General features: G+C 48.6%; 2 protein-coding genes across 3 annotated transcripts in view; one reads left to right on the plus strand and one right to left on the minus strand.

Moving 5' to 3' along the window:
* The window catches only part of PLCB2 (phospholipase C beta 2), a 37,647-nt gene extending 28,951 nt beyond the window's left edge, over nucleotides 1–8,696 (plus strand). For both annotated transcript variants that reach the window (XM_063397766.1, XM_063397767.1), the window contains exons 27-32: nucleotides 169–340; nucleotides 1,257–1,333; nucleotides 2,948–3,043; nucleotides 3,334–3,391; nucleotides 7,391–7,477; nucleotides 7,693–8,696. In XM_063397766.1, coding sequence (XP_063253836.1) covers nucleotides 169–340; nucleotides 1,257–1,333; nucleotides 2,948–3,043; nucleotides 3,334–3,391; nucleotides 7,391–7,477; nucleotides 7,693–7,965 — 763 coding nt within the window. In that variant the 3' untranslated portion in view covers nucleotides 7,966–8,696. The remainder of the gene's footprint in view (nucleotides 1–168; nucleotides 341–1,256; nucleotides 1,334–2,947; nucleotides 3,044–3,333; nucleotides 3,392–7,390; nucleotides 7,478–7,692) is intronic.
* Nucleotides 8,697–12,614: 3,918 nt separating this feature from the next.
* PAK6 (p21 (RAC1) activated kinase 6) overlaps nucleotides 12,615–22,133 on the minus strand; it is a 28,405-nt gene continuing 18,886 nt past the window's right edge. The window contains exons 6-11 of the mRNA XM_063397768.1: nucleotides 20,841–21,332; nucleotides 20,465–20,598; nucleotides 17,705–17,831; nucleotides 17,392–17,517; nucleotides 16,590–16,724; nucleotides 12,615–14,645 (exon numbers count right to left, since the gene is read on the minus strand). Of these exons, the coding sequence (XP_063253838.1) occupies nucleotides 14,478–14,645; nucleotides 16,590–16,724; nucleotides 17,392–17,517; nucleotides 17,705–17,831; nucleotides 20,465–20,598; nucleotides 20,841–21,332 (1,182 nt within the window). The 3' untranslated portion in view covers nucleotides 12,615–14,477. The remainder of the gene's footprint in view (nucleotides 14,646–16,589; nucleotides 16,725–17,391; nucleotides 17,518–17,704; nucleotides 17,832–20,464; nucleotides 20,599–20,840; nucleotides 21,333–22,133) is intronic.

The raw sequence follows: 22,133 nt of genomic DNA on the forward strand, positions 1-22,133 counted from the left end.
AGCCAAAACAAGGATCCTCAGGGAAACATGGGCTCCCCTTCTCTGCTGGAAGGTGGAGCAGTGCAGGCATCTGCGTGTCCCTGGGTTGTTCCCACTGAGGGCGGGTGGGAAGGCTGGGGTTGTATTGGCATGGCGAGAAGCAGCACAGCTTCCGATTGTGTCCTGCAGGAGTGTGACCCCAAGTGATGCTGGTACCAGTGCAAATCCTGTCAAAGCAGCAGAGAGCATCGACTGCCACTGGCTCGTGGAGCTGAGGGAGAGGCTGGAGAGGGACCTCATCCACCTTGGGGAGGAGCACCACGGCCGGATCCGAAGGAAGAAAGAGCAACATGCTACCGAGGTGAGGGCTGTGGGTGACACCTGAAAACGTATCCTGGGACAGCCCAAAAAATCCCAAGTTACTCACTAAACTGAGCTTGGGAGTGTGGGCCCAGAACACACCTGACATGTGCATTGTCAGGTCCATGCCAGGAAACTGAGAATGAGGACATGAAGCTTATTTGTTTAGAAGCCCTAAAAATCCTGCAGAAACATTTTTATATGTCTGCTGTTTTTTTAAAAAAGAGTAGCATTGCCCTGGAGCACATGAGGCTCCATCTGCTCCAGCTCTTCTGATGCCTTGGCATGCAGTTAATGGCACCTTGCCGGGTGCCACCTCTCCGGGAGCCTGGGAGCTGGGGTGACGGTGGAGCTGGGCTGGGGATTCACCAGCGGCACCATCAGAGCGTGTTCTGCCCTTTGGCTCGGTGGCAGTCAGAGTCCAGGTGAGGGGAGTCCTGCAGGCTGAGCTCAGCCACAGCCAGAAGGAGCCATGGTGGTGGTAAATCCAGCATATGCTATCTGTTCCAGAGAAAGGGGAGTCATTCCAGGCTTGGGAGACCTTTTCCCACGAGTGTTTTCTGAAGGAATTTGCACTGATACATCTTAAATCTTCAGTTCCCTTGTGCACCTTAGGCTTGACACACCTCTTACAAGCTGTGTGCAACCCTGAGGGGAAAATAACACTTGGGCACTGGCTCACCTGGGAATCAGGTTTCTTACCTGGGAGAGGAGCTAGGGATGAAACCTTCCTGTCTCACCAGTGTCAGTCCACTGGCAGCTGAGCTCACTCCTGTGCCAGTGTCTGCACTGAGCCTTGGGGATTCACAATTTGTTGCTCCTGGAATTCAATGTGGGGAGGTGCAATTGGATACAGATGGGGTGCAGTGTCTCATCCTGATTTGTTCCCTTTGGTCTTGTATTCATCCCTTAAACAGCAAGTTGCCAGGATCCTGGAGCTGGCCAGGGAGAAGCAGGCAGCTGAGCTGCGGGTGCTGAGGGACACGTCAGAAAGGTAAAATACAGCAGTGGAGTCACAAATAATGCCCGGTTTTGCTCCAGGGCAGCACTTTCTGCTGGATCTCCAAGTTCTGCTTTGCAGCCAGGGAGTGAGGATGGGAAGAGAAGGTTTTCTTTCCCTTTGGTGAGAAATTGAGGCAGGGGGATGTGACATGGGCTCTCACACAGTGGTAGGGGGGAAGATGCCTCTTGTGATCCCCAGAACAGTGTTCCTGCCACAAGGCACCAAGCAGGATACAGCGTTCATCTGCAGTGAGCAGCCTAGAGCCACTGATGGAGGAGAATAGCAAATGGCATTGCTGGTCCCTGGCTGCCACCTCTGCCTCTTGCAGTCAGGACCTCACAACAATCCCTTCCAGGGACTGATCCACTCCACCTTCTAAGTGAATTGAGCATCTTGGCTCCAGAATTTAAACAAACTGTCAGAATCAATTGACCAATTTCTAGCCAGACATGTATCCATTTGTTCTTGCAAGAACTTTCTCCTGAAGTCCTCACTCATTCCTACTTCCCATTGAATGCTGTCTCAATCTTTAGTTGCAAATTCAGATAAGACTCCCTCTTTTTGTGTCCTGTCCCAAGCCAGAGTCTCTTTACTCAACTATTCAGGATATCCAGGCAAGTCTAAGGAAACAGGTGAGTAGCCAGGTAATGGTTTGCTGACAGTAGGATGTCATTAGTACAGTCACATCTCCGTGGCTGGGAGAAGCTCCAGAAAGATTTCAAGATCTGGAGCAACAGGCAGTGAAATGGCAGTTCAATTCAGCAGGAATAAATATAAAATATTCTGAATGGAAAACCCTGGCCATAGCCCAGCTGTGCACTGGTGTTGGCACTCAGGTAAGAGCTCTTCAGCTGCTGTGGATGCTCTTCATTCCCAGCTCTGCAGTGGCCAAAGTGGCAAACAGGATTTTGGGAGTAGTACAGGGAAACAAAAAATAGATTGAGTCAGCCTTGTGCCACTGAATTCAGCTGTCCCCTTCTCAGTGTGCCATCTCAAACAAAAAAAGTCTTTGAAAGAGCAAGAAGAACAGCCTTCCTCTGAGGAGGAATTTGTGCACAGAAAGGAATTAAATGGGACAGCTAGGAGGACAGATGTTAGAGGGAATGTAACAGGCATGTGTAAATCATGAATGGTCTGGACGAGGGAAGTGACTGCTCACTGTTTCTCATTGGCAAGAAGGATGGGGCATCCAGTGAATGTCCCGGGTGCCTCTGTCACATGGTGTATAAGTTAGGTGCTGTTCCTCTCCTGGCAAAGAGCTGTGAAATCTGAAAGCAGAGGTAAACTCCAAAGTATGAGTGACAACACAGAACATGACACATGCATAGATACAGGAGAAGAAACTGGGAAGGTGGAGGAGGGAAGATTTCCTGTGCACTTGTCCTTTCTTATACTTGCCTTTGGCATATACTGCCTCCACTGCTGGGTCAGGACACGTCCTGACTCAGGACTTAAAATATCCTTAAGACTCCAGGCCTTCTGCTGCACAGTGTCCCACATTTGGTGTTTCTGGACAGTGGGGTGCTCCAGAGAGCTGTGGCTGGAGGACTGCTCTGCTGCCTGGGGCTGGTAACTAGGCCTGTATCTCCCCTCTTCTCCCCACAGCAACATCAAAGACGTTAAGAAGCGGATGGAGGCAAAGAGAGTGGAGCGGGTCCAGGCCGTGCTGAAGAACACCAGTGACAAGGCTGCTCAGGAGAGGTGCGGGAGTGGATGTTCCTGGGCTCTGTGCCTGCGGGATGCAGGGTCTCCTGCTGACTTGGAAGATGAAAAAGTAGAATTTTGTATCCGGTTATTTGCCTTATGGCTCAGCCAAATTTGAGTGGTGTTTTATTTGTCCTTCCTAAAATTACAGCAGCTTCTCCATGTGGCACGACGGTGTGGGAATGTAACACACCTGTTGATCAGTATGGCACTGATCAGTACTGACAAATGGGTTTTATGGAAGGAGAACAGGTGGATTTTACAGGGTTTTATAATTTTCTTTAAAGGTTGAAGAAAGAAATTAACAACTCCCACATTCAAGAAGTGGTGCAGACAGTCAAGCGGGTGAGTTCTGGGGGGTCAGGCTGCCCCAGCAGCTCTGGGTTCTGCAGGGAGGTGGCCAGGGGAACTCAGGCAGTGTGTCTGGGGCATTTGTTCTTGAGCCTGTGGCTGGGGAACAGTGGGAAAGCCTGGCAGGAAAAAAGACACCTCAAGGACCCTAACTCTGCCCTTTGAAGAACCCATGCCAGACAAAGCTGAGTCCATGTCTGTCTGTCAGTGAGTGTTGATATTTGAGTCCATATGTCCGTCTGTGTCTGAATGGCCATGGGTGGCCAAGTGTCCAGCTCTGTCTGTGTGTCCCTGGCCCTGCAAGTGTATGTGTGTTTGTCTGTGTCAGTGTCTGTGTCCATACCTCTGTGTGTTGAGCCTGTGTGTCTGGGTCAGTGTCTGTGTCCCTGTTCCTTTGATTGTGTCTGTCTGTATGTGTCCCTGTCTCTCCCTGTCTGTCTGGGTAGCTGAGTGCGTGTGTCCGTGGGTCCAGATGTCTGCATGCCCATCTGTGTCCATGTACATCTTTTTGCTCGTGCATCCCTGTGTCTATGTATGTCTGTGTACGTGTCAGTCCGTGTGCATCTGTGTCCACCTGTGCCTGTCCATGGATGCCTCTGTGTGTCCATGTGTCTGCGTCCATCTGTGTGTGAGTCTGTTTGTTCGTGTGTGTGTTTCTGTGTCTCCATATGTCCCTGTGTCAGAGATGCTTTGTGTCTGTGTGTCCATGCATCCCAGTGTGTGCATATGGGTGTGTCTGCCTTACATGGGTGACATACATGTGTGTCCATGTATGTCTGTGTTTATCCCTGTGTGCGCATCTCTGTGTCTGTATCCATGTGTGTGTGTCCATGTGTCTCTATGTCCAGGAGTCTGTCTGTGTGTCCGTGGGTGTGTATATCCACATATGTTTGTCCATCTGTGTCCCTGTGACTGGGTGTCTGTCTTCATGTGCTGTGTGTATCTGTAAATGTGCAGCTGCACACATCTGGGTGTCTGTGTCCCTGCATGTCTGTGTGTCCGTGAGAGTGTCTACATGTCACTCTATCCCTGTGTGCTTGTCCACATGTCCACACAAGTGTCTGTTTCTGTGTGTCCATGTGTCTGTGCCCCTATGTCTTTGTGAACCTTTGTGTCTGTGTCCATGTTTGTCTGTCCAGGAGTGCCTTTGTGTGGCCATGTCCCTGAATGTGTGCATGTGGCTGTGGCAGAGGGGGGGCGGTGCGTGTGTCCCTGTGTATGTCTGTGTGTCCCTCTGTCTCTGCATCCATCTGTGTCTGTCAACGTTTGTGTTTCCATGTGTGAGTCTGTGTGTCTCTCTGTATGTCTGTGCATCCATGTCTGTCCATGTGTGTCCAGGTGTCTGTGACAATCTGCATGTCCATGGGTATTTGTGTCAGTCTCTGTCTGTCCATGTCCAGGTGTCTGCGTCCATTTCTGTCCATGTCCTTCTCTGAGTGTGTGTCCATGTGTCCATGCCCAGGTGAGTGCATCCATGTATTTATCCATGTCCAGGTGTTTTTATGTGTCCAGGCCTGTGTGTGTGTCTATGTCCATGTGTCTGTCTGTGGCCAGCCGTGTGTGTCCATATGTATTTCTGTGTGCCTGTCCCTGAGTGTATGTTCATGTCTGTCTTTGTGTCTGTGTCAATGTGTCTCTATGTCAACGTGTGTCTATGTCTCTATGTGTGTGTCCTTGTGGTGGTCCATGTGTGTCTGTTTGTCTGTCCATGTCTGTGACACTGTGTCTCTGCCTGTGTCCCCATGTCCAGGTGTGTGTATGTCTGCATGTCCTGTGCCTCTGCTTAGGAACATGTGTGTCTGTGTCCATGTGTGTGTCCACATCTGCCTGTGTCTCTCTCCCTGCCTGTGTCCATGTGTCCCTGTGTCTGTGTCCATGTGTGTGTCCATGTCCTTGTGTGTGTCTGTTTCTGTGTGTGTCCGCCTGTATCTGTCTGCATCCACATGTCCGCGTGACATTTGTGTCCGTTTGTCTGCATCTGTCCATGTGTACATCCATGTCTGTGTGCTTCCCTGTGTTTCTGTGTCCATGTCTGTGTGTCTGTGTCGTCTGCCTACATCCATGTGTATCTACATGTCTGCATGTATCTGTGTGTGTGTCCAAGCCTGTATCCATGTGTATCTACGTGTCTGTGTGTTGGTCCCAGCGTGTGTCCATCCGTGTCTGTGAATCTGCGTCCTTGTCTGTATACGTGTCCATGTCCTATGTCTGTGTGTGTGTCCCCATGTGTCTCTGTCCATGTCCAGGGTCTGTGTGTCTGCCTATGTCCATATGTGTGTCTGTGTTCACGTGTCCATGCCCATGTGTCTGGCCATGCCCACGTATCCCCATCCTATGTCTCTCCGTGTCTACACGTTGGTCTACCTGCCCGCACCCATGTGTCTGTGTCCATATGAATGTCAATTTATCTGTCCGTGTGCCTGTGTGTCCATGTGTCTGCATCCATGTCTCTCTGCCTGTGTCCATTTCTCTGTGTCTGTTTATGTGTCTGTATGTTTACATTGTGTCTGTGTCTGTGTCCCTGTCTGTGCATCTGCATCCCTGTCCATGTGTCTGTGTCCAAGTGAGCGTGTCTGTATCCTTGTACATGTGTCTGCATCCATGTTTCTGTGTCCGTGTGTCTACATGTCTGCCTGTGTCCATGTGTCTGCCTGTCCACGCGTCTGCGTCCATGCATGTATCTGCCTGTGTATGTCCGTGTGCATCCATGTGTCTGCCTGTGTCCATGTGTCCCTGTGTCTCCATCTGACACGTCTGTGTCAGTTTGAGTGTGTGTCCCTGTCTATCCACATGCCTGTGTCCATGTGTCTCCATCTGTCTGCCATCTGTATGTCTGTGTCCATGTGTCCCTGCCAGTGTCCTTGTGTCTGAGTCTCCTTGTGTTCATGTAACCATGGATCTGCCTGTGTCTGTATCCATTTGTCTGCATCCATGTATCTGCCTGCGTCCGTGTGACTACATTGTGTGTGTCCATGTGTCTGTCTGTGTGTATGTCCCTGTGTTTCTGTGTCTGTGTGCATGTGCGTCTTTGTCTCCGTGTCTGTGCCTGTCCATGTGTCCGCTTATGTTCGTGTGCATCTATGTGTCCATGTGTCTGCATCCATGTGTGCCTGTGTCCGTGTCCATGTCCATGTGGGTGTCCATGCCTGCCTATCCATGCATCTGTGTCCAAGCCTCTGTGTCCATGTCTGTGTCTGTCCACGGCTTCTGTCCCCATGTGTCTGTGTGTGTGTCAGTGTCTCCATTTGTGTATCCATGTCCTGTGTCTGTGTCCATGGTCCATGTTTTTGCCTGTGTGCATCTTTGTGTGTGTCTGTGGTCCACGTGTCTGTGTGTTGGTCTGCCTGCCTGTGTCCATGTCTGTGTTCATTTATCTGTCTGCATCTGTGTGCTTGGCTTTCTGTCCATGTGTCTGCATCCATGTCTTTCTGCCTGTGTCTGTTTCTATGTGTGTGTGCATATCTGTCATGTGTTTCTGTGTCCCATGCATGTGTCTGTATGTTCACATCCAGGGTGTGCGTGTGTCGAGGTGCATGTCTGTGTCCCTGTTCGTGTGTGTCTGTGTCCAAGTGAGCGTGTCTGTGTCCCTGTCCATTCACATCACCGTGTCTGTATCCCTGCGTGTGTCTGTGTTTGTGTCCCTGTGTCTGCCTGTGCATGCATCCATGTCTGCATCTGCATGTGTCCGTGTGCGTATCCATGCCTGTGACTGTGTGTCTGTGTCCGTCTCCATCCGTGTCCTTGTGACAGTGTCTGTCTGTGTGCTTGTGTGTGTCCAGGTGTCTGTCCTGACGCAAGCCTGCGTGTCCATGTGTCTCTGTGTCCCTGTCCCTGTGTCCAACGCGCCTGTGTGCACTAACCTGCCAGGCTGTCGTGGTGTCCCTAAATCCAGGCTGCTGCTCCATGCTCGCCCTTCTGGGCTCAGCCTGGTGTGTCCAAAGCCCTTGCTGATAAAACTGGGACCTGAGGGGGGTTAATTTATTCTTTTTAAAGATGACAGAGAAGACTGGCAGGTTCCAGCAGAAACTGGAGGAGAAGCAGGCAGCAAGTCTGCAGTCCATCAAGGAGAGAGAAAGCCAGGTAAAGACAACATTTAGGGTCAGGGCTGCTCTTGGCACAACAAGTCCAAAACCCCAGAGAATCAATATTGCCACCCTCAGCCCACCCATTCCCAGGGCGTGACAAAGTGGGTGAGGGGGCCCACGCAGACCCCAGAGGGACCAACAGCTCATCCCAGAGCTCCTGGTCTCTGCTTGGCTCCAGCGTGTAGGAATGTCCTGAATCTCCATTTGCAGCTCCAGCAGCAGGCACGGGTGGAATATGAGGAGAAGTTGAGAGCTCTGAACATGGAGGTTCAGGAGATGGTGAAGAACTACACCAGAGCCAGCTTTCCTGGAGAGCCACAGACTGGGAAGGAAGTCGGCCAGAGCATTCCTGAGGCAGAACAAGGCATTACAGACCAACTGGAAGCAAATATCCCAGTGGCAGAGGTGTCCAGGCTTACACAGACACTGACTGAGCCCTTGGGAGCTGGAACAGATGTGGAGGTAGAAGAGAGCATATTCTGAGATGAGTCCCTTCCTTACTGTTCATCGCAAGGAGTCTGGTGAAGTAACAACCAGCTTCACAAACTACTGCCATCCCTTTCCTTCTGGGGATCTTCTGAAATCCTTCAGGAATATACATCACCCCAGATATCTGGAAGCGGTCTGAAGAGCTCACCCTTCAGAGTACTTCACCCTCTCTCTTCGCCAGCCTGAGCTCTGAGGTATTTCAGCAGCAGGAAAAGGCCTGTGGCTGCAGACCAGCTCCCTGTTGGCATCACAGTAGCAGCTACAGGAATATTTACTTTGCATCCAGACCAGTTTTTAGAGTCAGTTCCCTTATCATTCCTCACATGCATCCCTTCACATCAGTCCAGCTCCTCCTAACATCCTCCACACGGTTCAATGACACAGCAATAAACAAACCAAACAAAACACACTGATACAAAGAGACACCTCAAGCAGGGATGGGGTGGAAAGTGGGCTCAGTCACAGCCAACCCCAGCAGGCTGTGTGTCCTACAGGAAAACAGTTACACCTGCAGCTGCATTAATGAACAATGACAAATGCTGCTATAACCCCAGGTCAAGCAGGTATGAGACAGCACATTCCAAGCCTAGTCTGAACATCCAACAAGAGTCCACACCTCCCCTGTGGTGTCACCTGAGTACTGGAATTATGGATTGTACATTTCTGAGTTATTTATTTTCTAAAAAAATAAAACATAGCTGTTCTTAAACAATGGGTCACTTGTTACTTAGCTGCAGTTAGTGTGTGTGTCTGTGTGTCCATACCCAGGTGTATGTCTCAATGTCCGGGTGTATGTGTAGCTGTATCTATGTCTTTATGTTCATGTGTGTGTCTATATGTCCAAGTATGTACGTCTGCATGTGTCCATGTTTGTGTGTCTGGGTGTCCGTCCGTCCGTGTGTGTGTGTGTGTGTGTGTAATGCATGTCTCAGTGTGGGACTGTGTGTCTGTGTCCACCTATCCAGCTGTGTCCCTGTGTATTTCTCTGTGCCTGAGTGTGTGTCCGTGTCTGTCTTTATATCCATGTAGCTCTGTGTGTCCATGTCTGTTTGTCTGTCCACGTCTGTGAGCATGTGTCTCCATGTCTGTGTCTCTGCTCTTATCCAGGTGTGTGTGTCCATGTTTCCCTGTCCCTGTGTGTCTGCATCTGTTCATGTCTCCGTCACAGTGTCTGTGGGTCTGTATGGCTGTGTCCACGTGTGTGTGCCTGTGTGCGTGTGTAAATCTGTTCTACATGTGTCTGTGTGTCCAGGTCCCTGGGTTTGTCTGTCTGTCCACCTGTCTCTGTCCCTGTGGTGTTTGAGGCCCTTCCTCACCACAGGACAAGCATCCCTGTGAGGTCCAGCTGCAGCCAGGGAGCAGTTGGAGATTTTAGCTTAAATCCAGAGAGGCAGCACTGGCAGTTCCAAACTGGAGCACAGGGACACTGAGCCCTGCATCCCATCCCAGTGTGTCACCAGCTTTGGCCACTCAGACCCCTCCAGAGGAGCTTTGTGGAGGGTATTTCAAAAGAAAATGTCTCCCATCGCTCCCCGGAGGGAACCCAAACACCAGTGTCAGACCAGGACATGGGCACAGAACGGCCCCTTCTCCACACACTGCCAAAGTTCTGGGGATTAGGGTTTTCCTCTCAAACCCTCACTGGAAATGAATCCCACAGAATAAACCTGAGTCAGAGAGGCACGCATGGAAAGCCAGGACACAACAGCAGGGCCAGGGTTCACAGCAGTTTTCCTTCCTCCAGTGCCACATCTCAAAGAAGATTATGTGGCACAGGGACAGCAGCAGGCAGGACATGCTCTGTCCCTCCATGCAGCACCTGACAGGATAAACACTCCATGTCAGGATGGGCAGGTTCAATCTCACAGGGTGCTCCTACCAACAGTGCCGGCACAAGCTGTGACACTGGACACCACCACTAGCCTCCTTCCCTCCAGCCTGCCACAATTCCAAAACAGCTTCTCTTTCCCACCTGGAGACCTCAAATTCCTGCCTTGCATCAACTGCTTCTCAGGAGCCATCTAAGAGCCAGCAGAACCCACTGCTCTGCCCTTCTCAAGCTGAGCTCCTCTGCCCCTCCCCATGCAGGGCATCACTACCCCCCCAGCTCGAACAGCACAAATCCAGAGGCCAGAGCAAGGCCTGAGACAGCACCAGAGCAAAATGCTCTGCAAGAGGCTCCTTGAGGCGTGGGCATTTCAAAACTGACCAGAGCTCAGCTGGACTATGACACAGGGCTAAAAATATGGAACTGCAGCGCTTGGGATGCGTGGCATTCATGTCCACTGATGTTTGAAACCCGAGCAAGGAAACCCACCACAACAACTTGTGCCCTTACAACCCCATCACAGTTTCTGCTCTGCAACCCTTCTGTTATGGAACCCAACACCAGCACAGGGGATTGATGCTGAATTTCATGAAAAACAGGTGCAATCTTTTACACATTCACCTCAGTGCTAGAAAACACCTTCTAATTGTACTTTTCAGAGTGTACATGGAAGCATCACTATAAGCAAAGCCAGGGCTCCCATGAAGCACAGACCACACTGTGCATCACCCCCTTTCTCCCCAGGGTGAATCCCCTCCGTGCCTCTGAGCCCGTGTGTGCCACAGTGCCTCCAACACCTCCTTGTCTGCACAAAATGGGGGAAAGTTCTGCAAGATGGGAAGTGGACAAATAGATAAATAATAAATATAAATAAAGGCACTAAACCAAATGTTACTGCAAGGGTTCCCGAGCACACCTTGAACCCAACCATCCCTCCTGCAGCACAGTTCAGTCACGCCAGGGCTTGGTTACTCACGGACTCCAGAGGAGAGAGGCCATCTGATTTTCCAGCACTATTTCTTCCCACGGGATTCAGAGACATCCTTGAGGATTCCTTCCTGTGCAGCCCTGCCTGTGTTCTCACTTACCTGGTGAGCACAGGGCAATGTGGCTCAGACTGGCCTCTCATCAGGCCATTACACACAGAACTCCAATTCAATGGCAATGGAACAGTAACATCTGGTCAGACACTGAACAGCAGCAGATTGAGGTACAGTCTCTGATCCTTTCCAAATTTTCATCTTTTAAGTGGCATATTCTAGATCTCATTCTCTGGCCCACAATACTTAAGTGAGGCCAAGCTTTGTACAATATGATTAAAAATTAGGTAATGGGGATGTCTAAAGCAGAGGAGGATCCAACCCCAGCAAGGGACACAAACAGGAGACACTGTACCCAAATGACCCCAATCCTTTTTACCTCCATAACAGAGACACTGCTGCTGTGCCTAAAGGCACTCTCAGAAGGAGCTGCTGCACAGAAACCATTCCATTTCAGAGACACTCTCTCTGCCCCTCATGTATCCCACATGTCAAGATTCTCCAGCATGATCTAGATTATGACTTGCTATCCCCATGTATACCCTGGACCCAGGGCACAGCCAGCAGCTCTCCTGAGTCTGCAGGGGAAGGGTGGGGTTTGTCTCAAACAATGTCTCAAACCAAACCCAGTGTTGAATTCAGGAGCCTCATTTGAACCAGGGCCCTTCGCTGGTTAAAAAACAGGGGCCTCTAGACAAAGACTTGTTCTGTTCCAAAATAAATGGGATAATAAGCTGCTGCATCCAACATCAGAGGCCCAACATTGGAGGAAGACAGGCACCATTATAGATAAACCAGTGCAATTGGGATGTGACAGCACTGACAGACTCCTCGTTTGATTCAGCAAATTGTTCGTATAAATACCACATGCCATCTTCAAAGGCCTCCCGGATGCTGATTGCCAGGGCTATGCTAGCAAGGAAAAGGCTCCATACCAGCAAAGTTGACAGGAAGGAAAATAAAAGGGAAGGATTCAGGGAAAACATGACACAGAATAGTAAAAAACCCTGAGACACGAGTGCACCCTTGTAGAAAAGGAAAGATGCTCAGAGAAAACATCGTCTCCAAGCATAATTACCCGCTGAGTAGGCTCTGAGCTCATCAGAGAAGAGGCTACACCTTGTTGTACACTCAGATGTCACCAAGAATAATACATGAAATCCCGACCTCAACAGTACTGCAATACAAATTCCAAACCTGCTCTGTATCCTTATTCTCCTGCCTGGCTGCCTGGTTCCTGGGGAAGGAGCTGTTGGCCCTGGAGACGGAGCTTCAATCTTTCAGCTAATCTAGGTTTATCTTAGGATTTATGTTTGATTCCACACTCATCTAAGTAATGGAGCAGTTAATTGGTGCTGTGCGGTGTATGAACTGCAAAGAGAGAAACATAAGAAGCAGGAATTAAATTCTACACTGCACAGGAAGATGGATCCTTCCTGCATTCCTCACAAATATGGTAATGAAATTTTAAAATTTTATAAGATACTTGAATGCAATTTTTCCAGGTCCTTCCCTCACTGTGTTTAGTCAGATTTGGGCTAAAGTATAAAATGGTGTTAAATGCTAAACCTGTCATCCCTGTCTCCGATAAACCTTTGTTTCAGGACTCAGGATCCAGGCTCCTGCCCCAGTCTCCTCTTGTTTCAGAAGCCACATAGCCACAGAAGAGGGAAGTTAGAGCAGACTCCAAGGTTCACACTCGCATCTCTGAACTACAAACACATTTTTAAGCATCTCAACACTGTAACAGGCTTATGAATAAATCAAGAACTACTTTAATTTAAAACACAAGTGCAAAGGATTCACAACTAAAGACAAGCAGGACTGTTTGTTTCAAATTATAAATCTTTTCCAAGCCCTGCCTTTTTTGCATTAAAAAAAGCAATATATCTGGAATACAGAAACATTTTACATCAAAAATTTTCCAGTGCAGTTAAGGAGGAGCTTAATGAATTAATTTCAACCAACTCCATCAGCCCCAAACTTAGACATCCAGTCTACAGAAACCCCCTACGACCTCTCTGCCTGCCATGGGTGAGAGAGAAAGTGATTTTGTCCTTCAGAAGGTGTCTGAACCAAGGGGACGGATCACCTCTGGAGCTGCTCCCCAGGGGTGTTCCTCTCCTCATGGGCTACAGAGCCAACCTACACGCTCTGCAGACTGGGTGCCCACCCTTCGATGGCTGGCAGCAGTGCAGATGAATTCCAGCCCAAATTACTTCAAGTAATCAACCCTGGCTTCAATTTTGAAGCAGGACCTGTAGCTGGAGCAAATAGCAGAGGACAGGGGTTATGAACATCTTCTGAAGAAAATGCAGTTCTGAGGTCAGTTTCTGAGACAGCAGGACTGTCCTGAGAATAACTAAAAGTCCAAAACCTTGTATCTGGAGTTCAAAAACAAGATCCCAGTTCCACATGTACGAATATATTCTTGAGACCTCACGACAACACACACCATCACTGTACAATGTTAATCCCGACCTAGAGTCCCATTACCTCGAGGATCTCACTGATCAGAGAAATGCAGCATACAAAATACCTAAAACTATCTTAAAATAACTGAAGGAGCTGTTTAGACAACCAGAGACCTTCCAGATGTAAAGGGATGACAGGGAAGGGCAGACCAATAGCCAGACAGCAGCACACAAACACAAAAATCAATCCTGGGATATGCAGGAGAGTTCAACTATTTCCATTTGGTCTCCTACAGCATCCCCAAAATCCTAACCCAATAACTGCCCCAGGGCAGCACTTCTCAGCCTCTCCTGGGAGAAAGGAGTAGGAAAGCAAGGTGCCTGGAAACCAGACGAAGGAACACACTGTTCACTTTCCAACCAGCACACAAGGTGTTGCAAATGGTGAATTTTCAACCATAAGATCCTGGTGGTAAGAGCACCTGGTCTTCATAGAGTCCACTTTGAGGCCCATATCCAAGGGTTTCCCCCTTCAAAAGCTTAAAATCATGAAATGGATTCAAGATTGACCACTAAACCATACATACTCTGCAGCAAAAGAGAAGCACGTTGATGCAAGAGAGCCATTTAGAAACAAATATATACATATCACAACTGTTCCCTAAGGAAGTGTGTGCAAGTTTCTAGGTCCATGTTTAACCAAAGAAAATTAAAGTCATCTGTGAAAAGGTCTCAGAGGAAAAAAAAAAAAAAAAGTCTTTGTGCATTGAGAGTTTAAAGGTGTCTGTGCCCCAAAGTGAGTCAGCTCACGGCTCCAGTGTACAATGAAGGAAACAAAGATCACATTTCTAAGTGGGAAATATGGTTCCAGCTCAGTAGTCAGCAGCCAGGGTGTGCAGAAACCCACAGACATTCAGATACACAACTTCAGACTCCACTTTCGAACGCCATTCTTCGGCAGCAGTGATCCGCAAGCCATGGAATACCCGCTTTATCCTGGAGACAGACTTGGTCTCACTCAGACCTCGTCTGTATTGATTGTCTTCAGCAAAGGAGAAGCCACAGGAGGCTGAGGATGCACGGACAGGATTCACATTCGTCCTCCAAAACAATCACTGTCAGGTTCCAAACACCATTCACAGGTCGAGACTGCCTGGGTTCTTAATTTTTTCTCTGTATTTTTCTATAAACATTCCTTTTCCCTACAGTTTCCCCTCATATAAATCAGCAGGTGGAGGTGCGCTTCCTGTACTGCTGGATAAGAGGCACCAAGCACTCTGGAAGTCCTGTCTGGAGCAAAAAGGGGTGATCCAGAAGTTCTTGTGCTGTTGCTCTTTCCAATGGATCCCGTGTCAACATCCTTTCCAAGAAGTCTCTCAGAACTGGGGAGGTCTGTGAAAAAGCAACCAACCAAGTCAACCCTGCAAAGGGACCAGGCACAGCTCATGCAACACCAGGCTGCCAGGGTGGGTGTGCTTAAAAGGATCCTGCACATTCCCAACCTGTACCCCTGTTTTTCCAGTGACAGAGGTCAGGTGTTTTTTGTGCTATGGACATAACTTTCTGTCACTGCTAGGCACAACCTAGGCTGTTTTCTTTTGAATGGGATACAGTCAATTGAGATAGGACTGCCTGCCACGTCACTCCATTCTGGTTACTTCTACTTCCCATTTTGTCACTTAAACTTTCCTGGATTTCAGCTCAAAAACTCAGCAGCATTCCTGCTACCTGGGCACATTACTTGGGTGGGAAAGGGGCATCAATCCATTCTTTTACTGGTCACAGATTATGGAAAGGTAGTTAGATAGTGTTCTCCAATAGATTCTGAGAGCCTGAGAAACCCTCATGCTAATGGTACAAGAAGATGAAGAAGCTTCAGAACAAGTACCAAAAAGCTGAATGACCTCACAGATTTGTCCTTTGGAAGAGGTGTAAATGCCTGGGAGTAGCCAGCTCCAATCACCACTTCAAGACCCTGCACATCTCTGGCTGGTTTAATCCTCTGCATTGTTAAAATGGACTAAAAAATGATCTTGGCATAGATTAATTTATTCTAATGTTAATAATTACATCCAGTTAGACTGGGGGCATTTTCCCAGCTCTGGTTCACTTAGTAGATCCTGAAATACTGTTCACACTGAGATGCTGCTCATCTCAGGAGTGCTTTGGATGACTTTGCTTGGGACTGCTGGAGAAGGCACCACGCAGCTCAGCACGAGTGCCAGAATCCAGCCTGTATCCTTGTCCATAAGTCTGCCCATGCTTTAGCAATGGAGCAGGGATTATCCTAGGTGGCATCCCTTTAACCTGCTGCCCCCAGTACTGCAGTCACTGACACAGCGAGCCCTGAACTGGCACCAGAACAGAGGGCTGGATCCACAGCTGGAGCTGCACTCCAGCAGGACACCGGGGAGGATGCCCACAGGCCTGTAAATCAGAGGTCTGCTGGAAGCCAGTTTGCTTCCCAGTACAAAGTGGAGCAGAGCAAGCCCATAAACAGCTCTGGCTGTCACAGCCTGTGGCAGGCCCATGTCACCAAGCAAGGTGTGACCCAGACCAGGATGGCTTTACACTGCCCAAGGAGAGCAAGCATCAGGTCCAGAATGTGACCGTGAAATTTTAATCAGTGTTGCAAAGGCAAATCGGAAAGAACAGCTGTTGATGTTGGAGTGTGTGCTGTTAGTTCAGCAGTCTACTCTCTTAAATAATTCAGTTTTAGCAGCTGCAGATGCTCTGATTAATTGGAAAGGCTGGGTAGCTCAGGATGCTGCAGGAGCTGTTTGATCTCAGAGGCTGGGCAGGGAATGAAAGGAAGACTGCTTTAAGCAGGCACTGAAAGGTGATGACTATTTCTTACGCCACTGCTACTTTTTCCTAAGAAACACAGAGCCAAGTTAATCTTCTGAGCTGCTGCAGTGTCTCCATGAGTTTGCATCTGTCCTGAGCTCTCCTGCTCTGACCATAATGCAGCCTTCGTAGTCCTGAAGGCCATGCAGGTGGAAACTCCCAAGAGCAGGGATCCTCTGTTCCCTTCCCTGGAAGATCAGCTACTCAGTCGACATCAGCAGGCTGGGAACTGCTGGGTCCACCTGAAGCAGCTCTGACCCGCACTCTCCGTCTATGCCCAGGTGTCCTCACGCTGCCAGGGCTGTTTCCCAAAGCAGCCACCAGCTGTCAGCAGCAGCTTGCAGCCACTAAGACCCCAAGGCCAAAGCTGTTCCCCCAGAAACATGTCCTAGCAAGACCATTTCCACAGCCAGCTGTACTGGGAACAGCTGATATGGATGTTTGCCCACGATAACCATCAGGCTTACAAGTGTTTGGCAGCATGCTCACCCTGTGGAAGTTTTTCAGTTTGGGAGGAGGGCTGTCACGGAGTCTCTTCATTGCTTGGACTGGAGAATCACTGAAGTAGGGGGGTTCTCCATCTACCATCTCTATCACCATGATCCCCAGGGACCAGATATCCACCTATGGGAGACAATGTCACATCAATACACACACTCCAGAGAAGCAGGTCCTTGCTTTGTTGCTTTCACAAAGACCACAGCATCCCACCCATGACAAATGGTACCAACAAAGTCCAATACTGATGCCCTGAATGCTTTTGGGCTCCTTACAGGAGTTTAACAAAGTCAATTTTGCACCCAGGACTGAACCATGCTGGTGTTGCAACATGTAAAGGTGTGCAAGTAACTGCTTGTACCACACCTGGTTGGCTGGTAAACAAAACTAGTCAGTCTGCTGCCACCTGCCCAGAACTCAGAGCTCCCATGTCTGCTTTCCCTGACATGAGCCTCTCAGAGCTCACATCTCCCCCCCTTCCTTCATGGAACTGATTTACTGATCCCTATCATGTCACAGGCTGCTCCTCGCTCACATCTGTCCACAGCAGCTACAAGTCTAGGCCAAGCTTTAGGAGTAAGAATAAAACAAGTTGATGCCTTGTTCCTAGAAGCAGAACAATCTGTTTTTCTACTGCTTTAGGAAATATTGATGTCACCATCAAAGCTGTAGTCACAGTTGAGTTTATTTTCTAAACAGAATCTAGAGACTTCCTAGAGAAGCCAATAGTTATTTTCCTGTGCCACTGTGGAATATTACTTGCTCTCCTGTTATTAGGGAGGCAGTCCCTTACCTCGGTGGTGTATGGTATCCTTGCAATGACTTCTGGAGCCATCCAATAAGGAGTACCTACCAGGGATTTTCTTTTAGGTACATCTTTACTGATCTGAGCACAGAAGCCAAAATCAGAGAGTTTGACCTGTACAAAGAAAAAAGCAACCAACCTTAAAAATAAGCCTTAAACAACACAGAGGGAAATACCACAAAGATGACAAAGAGCATAAGAGGATGATGGGAAAACAAGGGATTGGGAACAGAAGAGAAATAAGAGACAGAGGCTGCAGCAGCAGCAGAAGACAGGAAACAATCTGTCTGAAGAAACACACCCTGCCATCCAACGTCAGGAGAATGGAGTCGCTCTTGATGTCTCGGTGAATGACGCCCTGAGAGTGGAGATAGGACAGAGCCTGCAGCACCGACTCACACACTGTGGCAATCTGCTCCTCGTTCAGCCTGCAAATAGAGGCAGGGGACTCAAACTGTGCAGGGCACAGGGCGCCTTCACAGGGGCACAGGGCAGGTTAAAGCACAGACACTTCAGTTCCCTATGACAATTACAACCCCACCTATATCATTGTTCCATGTCTGTTACTGAGAATACATTTTATACTTGATGATTGACAACATTAAGTTTTGATAGGTTTAATACAGAGAAATTGCATTTTGAATTCTGTACCGAAGTTCATTCTGCAAGATGCTGTTTCAAGCAGCTCTGACAGGCAGCAGTGCTGCTTGATGCCAAGGTGCTGCAGTAACTGGTGAGACAGCTTTTTTTAAGCAAATACAGTAGAGACATTATTCACAAGGTTTATTGTGCAATTGCGCCCACAAAACATCCAAACACCATTTGACAGTGAACATAGGGATCCTTTAGGTGCTTCCTGCCGACACTTGGGGCTAAAGGTAGCACAGGCTACAAGCAGAGAAGACAGTGCTGATTTTTACCACTGTTAGCACATGGAATATGAGCCCCAAGAACCTCCTCTTTAGAAGCGGTTGCTTTTTAGAATAGTAATACAAAAACCTTCAGAATCGAGTGAAAATGGTATAAATTGAAATTCTCTCCTGTACCTGGGGACGGTGACAGCTCTGCATATTTACACCGAGCAATGCTAGAAGTAAATTATTTCAAAGAACAGCTGAAGTACCCAATTTGAGTACTGTGGATTCTCAGCCTGTCTCTAGCAGTTGTTCTGAAAACCCCTGGTTGAGGCCAGAGAAATGAAACATCATCAGATTTGGGTCTGCAAGTGAGCGTAAGGAGAAGAGAGCACTCAGAAGGCAGAACTGTGCAGTGAACCAGCACTTTCTAAACACAAAACAATTTCTACACCATCAGCTGAGAAACCTACACTTGTGTTGCTTGTTTGGCATCCCATGCTTTACTCTTCCAAACCAGGACAGCTACAGGGATGTAGCTGCACTGTGCCACACTCATGGCAACTAAATCTGAAGGGTGTCAGGGGGCTACTTCTGCCTTTATAATTTAACCTGAAAAGAGAGAGGGATAAAGGGCCCCTGTGGGACTTCCCAGCACAGAGCCCAGTGTCTTTAGGAGAGGTGCTTTTCACTTCACAGTGCCTGAGCTGATCCACCTGAAAGCCCTGTGGTTTCAGGAGATCACAAGAGGTGCACTTTCACACTGTCACGTATGGAACTTGGTTTCAGTCAAGTGACTGCAGAGTGTAAAACAGATTACTGGAGGATTACCTCACTCCTGGAGATGTAAATCACTTATCCCCCTCAGCAAAAATCTAATGACTGCAATGATGGTGTTTTCCTTCCTGGGAAAAACTGACAAAGGTTTGCACTTACTTCTGATAACTGTTATGGTTATAACAGATCCTGCTTCCATCATGAGGGAAAAAAAGGATTCATTAACAGGTTCAAAGGAAGCTTCTTGAAACAAATCTAGGCTGAGGTCTCACTGCTGGATATAAATACACAGACCCTTCATAAACCTCTTCATCACTTCTTATCTGTAATTCAGTTCCAGCCAAGAGCTACAAGTTTTTCACTGGTCCTGTAAGCTGTAACTCAGCACTCCTCAGGATTAAATGCTGGCTTGCAGACCCTGAGATGCCTCTGAACTCAATTCTGGAAGGGCCTGCCCAGGTTTTTCCAGCACACTCCTTCCAGGTGGGGTTGTGGAGGCCACAGAGGACAATGTGGCTCGTGATGTCTCTTAAAATTGTGCTTCCAAAACACAAAACCCAACAGAGCAAGACACATGCCTTAAACCCACCACAGCACCTAGGCCAAGCACATAGGTGAACTAAAAGTATACTATGATTTAAAAAAAAACTGAATAGAGTCAGTGTTAGCAATACTGCTCAACTGTAATCCAATTAAGATGCTGAATCTTCCAAAAAGAAACTCTCATCCTGCAGACTTTCTTGGTCAGTCTTTCCACTGGCATTTCCTGCCCCAGTTCCCAGCCTCACAGGACTGCTCTGCAGCAGGAGGAGGGTGCTCCAGAATCATGGGTTAGACACAATCACTTTAACTGCATCATCAGATCACCTTCTGAGAGGGGCCAGACGCCATCTGAGAAGAACTTCTTTGCCCTACAGAAATACTTTGGACACTGTTGAATATGAAGCAGCATAGATAAGGAAACAAATTTAGGAGAGTGTCCAGTAGTTGCTATCTTTAGGCAATGAAATTTGGGAAGGAGTCCAGATCTCAAGGCTCTGCTGCACTTCTCCAGAGGAGTTAGTGAGGTTGAATTTGTGGCTATGGTTGCACCACTGAAAACTATTTCTGCACACTCTTTAACAGTTATTCAATGAAGTTCCTGGCTGGTATTCAACAGATACAGTAAACAATACTTTTCATGAGTACTGTATTTTACAGGGAAGGTCATCAAGGAGATGACTAGTGGGTGCCTAAAGGGATCAGTACTTTAAATTAGTCCCTACTACATCAGAAGTATTATCACATATTCAAAATGGATAACAGTTATAAACTGTAGTAGTTTCAGGGCACTGCAAACACAAGACCTCTGAGGGAATCTATTTGTCCCAGAAATCCCCACTCTGCTGTTCTTGCTCTCCCATACTGATGTCTGGGATTTTGCTTTGTACCTGATCTGAGACACGATGTCTGTGAGGGCTCCTCCCTGCAGGAACTCCATCAGCACCCAGAGCTCCTCTCCCACAAGGTAGCTCTTGTACATCTCCACGACATTGACGTGTTGATAGTCCCTCATTATCACCACCTGTAAAACCACAGTAGACAAGTGACCACCACAAAATCACCCACCACACTTCATCTTTTCCAACCAAGTGAGCACACACAGCCCTGCGAATACAGCACAAAGCCTCCATCCCCCCAGCAACAGTGGTTGTTGGTAGAAGCATGATGCTGCTAAAAGGAAGATGATCCTGCTCTTCCCTTCCTTTTGCCACACTGACTGTTCCAATGTGGACAGCAGAATCCCCCTGTCTTCAGCACGCTCACCTCATTGAAGAGGAGCTCCCGGCGCTGCTGCTTCCTCAGATCCATCATCTTCACGGCCACCTGGCGCCCTGAGTGCTTCTCCCGGGCGATGCACACGATTCCTGTGGAGCCTTCCCCAATCTTGATGTAATTCTCCAGCAATGTCCTGGGATCTCCCTGGTCCACCACCATCCTGAGGGCTGCTTTGAACTGCTCGTGGGTCACAACAACAGGGTCCTCGCTGCTTGGCTGCCCCTTCCCAGCCGAGTCCTGGGGCAGGTGGAGATTGCTGGAGCTGGTCTGGGTCTGCCGGTACCTGGGGGACCCCGCTGGGGAGGGCCGGCCTGGTGGCACTGCCACCGCCTTCTCTGCTGTTGGGGACTTCTGGGGCGTCCCAGCTTCGGAGATCATCCTGGGGAACTCGGAGGCAGGTTGGTCTGGGGGGAGAGACTGGGCTTTGGCTGCAGGGCTGTGGGGGGAACCCCACTGCTGGGGCTTGAAGAAAGCGTTAGGCTTCAAGAAGAACAAAGAGGAAAGTGAGAGAAAAAAAAAGTGATGGTTGGATTAGCATGCAGAGAGATGAGGAATCAGTTCTGTGTCATCCCACTCTTCCCTAGCACACCCTGGAGCAGACTGGAGTCGAGAGCTCCAGGTTCTTGTCTCCAGGTCTGCCCAACACACGGCTTCAATGAAGATCTCCTTAGATGCAGATCTTCAAGAATTCCTTAGGGAATGGGTGCTACACTTTTGTAGCCTCCAAACTGACAAAGTTTAAAGGGAACATGCTTTAAAAAAACCACCAAGACACAAAACCCACAGAAAAAAAACTAGTTGCTAAAAAGCATTCCAACCTTGCCACCAAAACTCAGGGGCAACCTGTGCTGCAGAGAATTTGAAAATCCTTTATCCCTCTGTGCCTCTGATCTTCCTTTGTATAAAAGGAAAGGGGATTCATGCCAAGGCTGTAAATCTCTTTGATGTCTTGGCCTAATTCCCTTTGGGTAATTACACTCTGCCTACTGAAAACACTCTCTGCACTTTCCACTGGTACCTGCAGAGCATTCCTGTCGATCAGGCATGGAATTAGTTCTCCCCTTTGGGAAAAGCACCGGGCACCAGGACAGCTGGAAGCAGCCAGCATGAGACTCCAGCTACACAGAGCCACCTGCCACCTCGCTGGCTTAAAACTGACCCACAGTGAACTTGGACTAGCAATGCTCTAGGTTTTTCGAGACCTCCCACTCAAATGACAAGCAGGTCCAACCCTATTTAGTGTAGGAGATGTAATAAGATCACAGCCTGTGGGAATGTGGC

This window comes from Prinia subflava, chromosome 5 (genome assembly GCF_021018805.1).
Source record: "Prinia subflava isolate CZ2003 ecotype Zambia chromosome 5, Cam_Psub_1.2, whole genome shotgun sequence".
Lineage (NCBI taxonomy): Eukaryota > Metazoa > Chordata > Aves > Passeriformes > Cisticolidae > Prinia > Prinia subflava.